At 54.9% G+C, this 1,680-nt stretch overlaps 1 protein-coding gene across 1 annotated transcript; it reads left to right on the plus strand.

The window, feature by feature from the left end:
• Nucleotides 1-330: 330 nt before the first annotated feature.
• Nucleotides 331-1,403, plus strand: PG985_007309 (Cell division control protein 42-like protein; the record flags this gene model as incomplete). The annotated part of the gene is made up of 4 exons (XM_066827078.1): nucleotides 331-350; nucleotides 652-771; nucleotides 898-1,276; nucleotides 1,338-1,403. The coding sequence occupies 4 exons, from the start codon at nucleotides 331-333 to the stop codon at nucleotides 1,401-1,403; spliced, it is 585 nt and encodes a 194-aa protein (XP_066684753.1).
• Nucleotides 1,404-1,680: the final 277 nt, after the last annotated feature.

The following is a 1,680-nucleotide window of genomic DNA, read 5'->3' on the forward strand; positions in this document are numbered from 1 at the left end:
TCTCTTGCTCCGCACAGCGACTTGGGCCAACCCAGCACAGCACTCCAGCACGAGCACCACCAAGCACCAACCAAACCAAAAGCACAACGCAGCCATTGGCAAGGACAGGACCCATTTAACTGCGCCCAGAACGTCAGCCTCAAAGCAGCCATCGCAGGAACAACTGCATCCCGTTCTTCAAGCCAAAAGCTCCTCGGCTCCCACTATCGCTTCCCCAGAGACACCCCGTTAACTCTCGCGATAAGGAGTTCGATCATCCATACTATTTTCCAGTAGGGTCTTCCTGCATACCTTTTCTGCTCCTTTACAGGAGCACATCGGCTGGACAAGATGGTGGTTGCTACGATCAAGTGAGTTACACGACCTCGACGGCTTGGCCCCCTTCTTTCTTGCTCCGTCCGCCTCGAATCCCTACCCCTTAGGGGCGGGCATCCTCTGCCAATCCTCAAGAACCGCAAGACGACACCGCACTTTGCGACTATGCGCATCTGCTCTTCAGAGCCATGCGACGGTCATTTGCCGCTCCCGAGGCGTGCACGGAGAACGCATGACGCGTTGCCGCTGCTCCCGCCGTCATTGTCGCCATGCGTTTAGCCAAGCCGCATTACCCAAATTACACTCCCACTAACTCGGTTTCTTCTTCCTACCTAGGTGCGTCGTTGTCGGTGACGGTGCTGTCGGCAAAACATGCCTTCTCATCAGCTACACGACAAACAAGTTCCCTTCGGAATATGTCCCGACAGTCTTTGACAACTATGCCGTCACAGTTATGTGAGTCTCACGCGCGTTTAACTCAGGCACGCTCTGTCCGGCCTTGGGCAGACAGCACGGCCTCGCTCCTCGTGAATGCACCGCTGCATCATAGGGACGAGAGACTAATGCGGCATGCGCTTCCAGGATCGGAGATGAGCCGTACACTTTAGGACTGTTCGATACCGCTGGTCAGGAAGATTATGACCGCCTGCGACCCTTATCGTATCCCCAAACCGACGTCTTCCTCGTCTGCTTCAGCGTCACATCACCAGCCTCGTTCGAAAACGTCCGCGAGAAGTGGTTTCCCGAGGTCCACCACCACTGCCCCGGCGTGCCCTGCCTCATCGTCGGTACCCAGACCGATTTGCGAGATGACCCTAGCGTGCGGGAGAAGCTGTCGAAACAAAAAATGCAGCCTGTCCGGAAGGAGGACGGCGAACGCATGGCGAAGGAGTTGGGTGCGGTCAAGTACGTCGAATGCTCGGCATTGACTCAATACAAGCTTAAGGACGTATTTGATGAGGTAAGAAGAAGGCGCCCGCTGACAGCACTGCCGTCTTTGTCTGTGCTAACACAACACGCAGGCCATTGTTGCAGCTTTAGAGCCGCCCGCACCCAAGAAGAAATCACACAAGTGCTTGATCCTGTAAGGGATGGCATGGGTTTCTTGAGCATGCGATTTCGTTCTCGCACCGAGGAGATAATAAACAACGGTGCCGGGACCGAGTTCGCGGGCTTGTTTACCTTGGCGTCTTCCAAGCCACTTTTGATTTTTCACCATCACAGCGATCTAGACTTGGGAGGGAGACCTGCGGGTTTTTTTGTGGAGGGTTTTCAGGAGTAAACCTGCCGGAGAAAACAGAGATACCATTACGAAGGAAGATAGGTGCTTCTTGAGGCGCAGCCGTTGCATACCTTTTCGGGTGG

This window comes from Apiospora marii, assembly GCF_038362585.1.
Source record: "Apiospora marii strain CBS 49790 chromosome Unknown utg000004l_segment0_segment1, whole genome shotgun sequence".
Classification (NCBI taxonomy): domain Eukaryota; kingdom Fungi; phylum Ascomycota; class Sordariomycetes; order Amphisphaeriales; family Apiosporaceae; genus Apiospora; species Apiospora marii.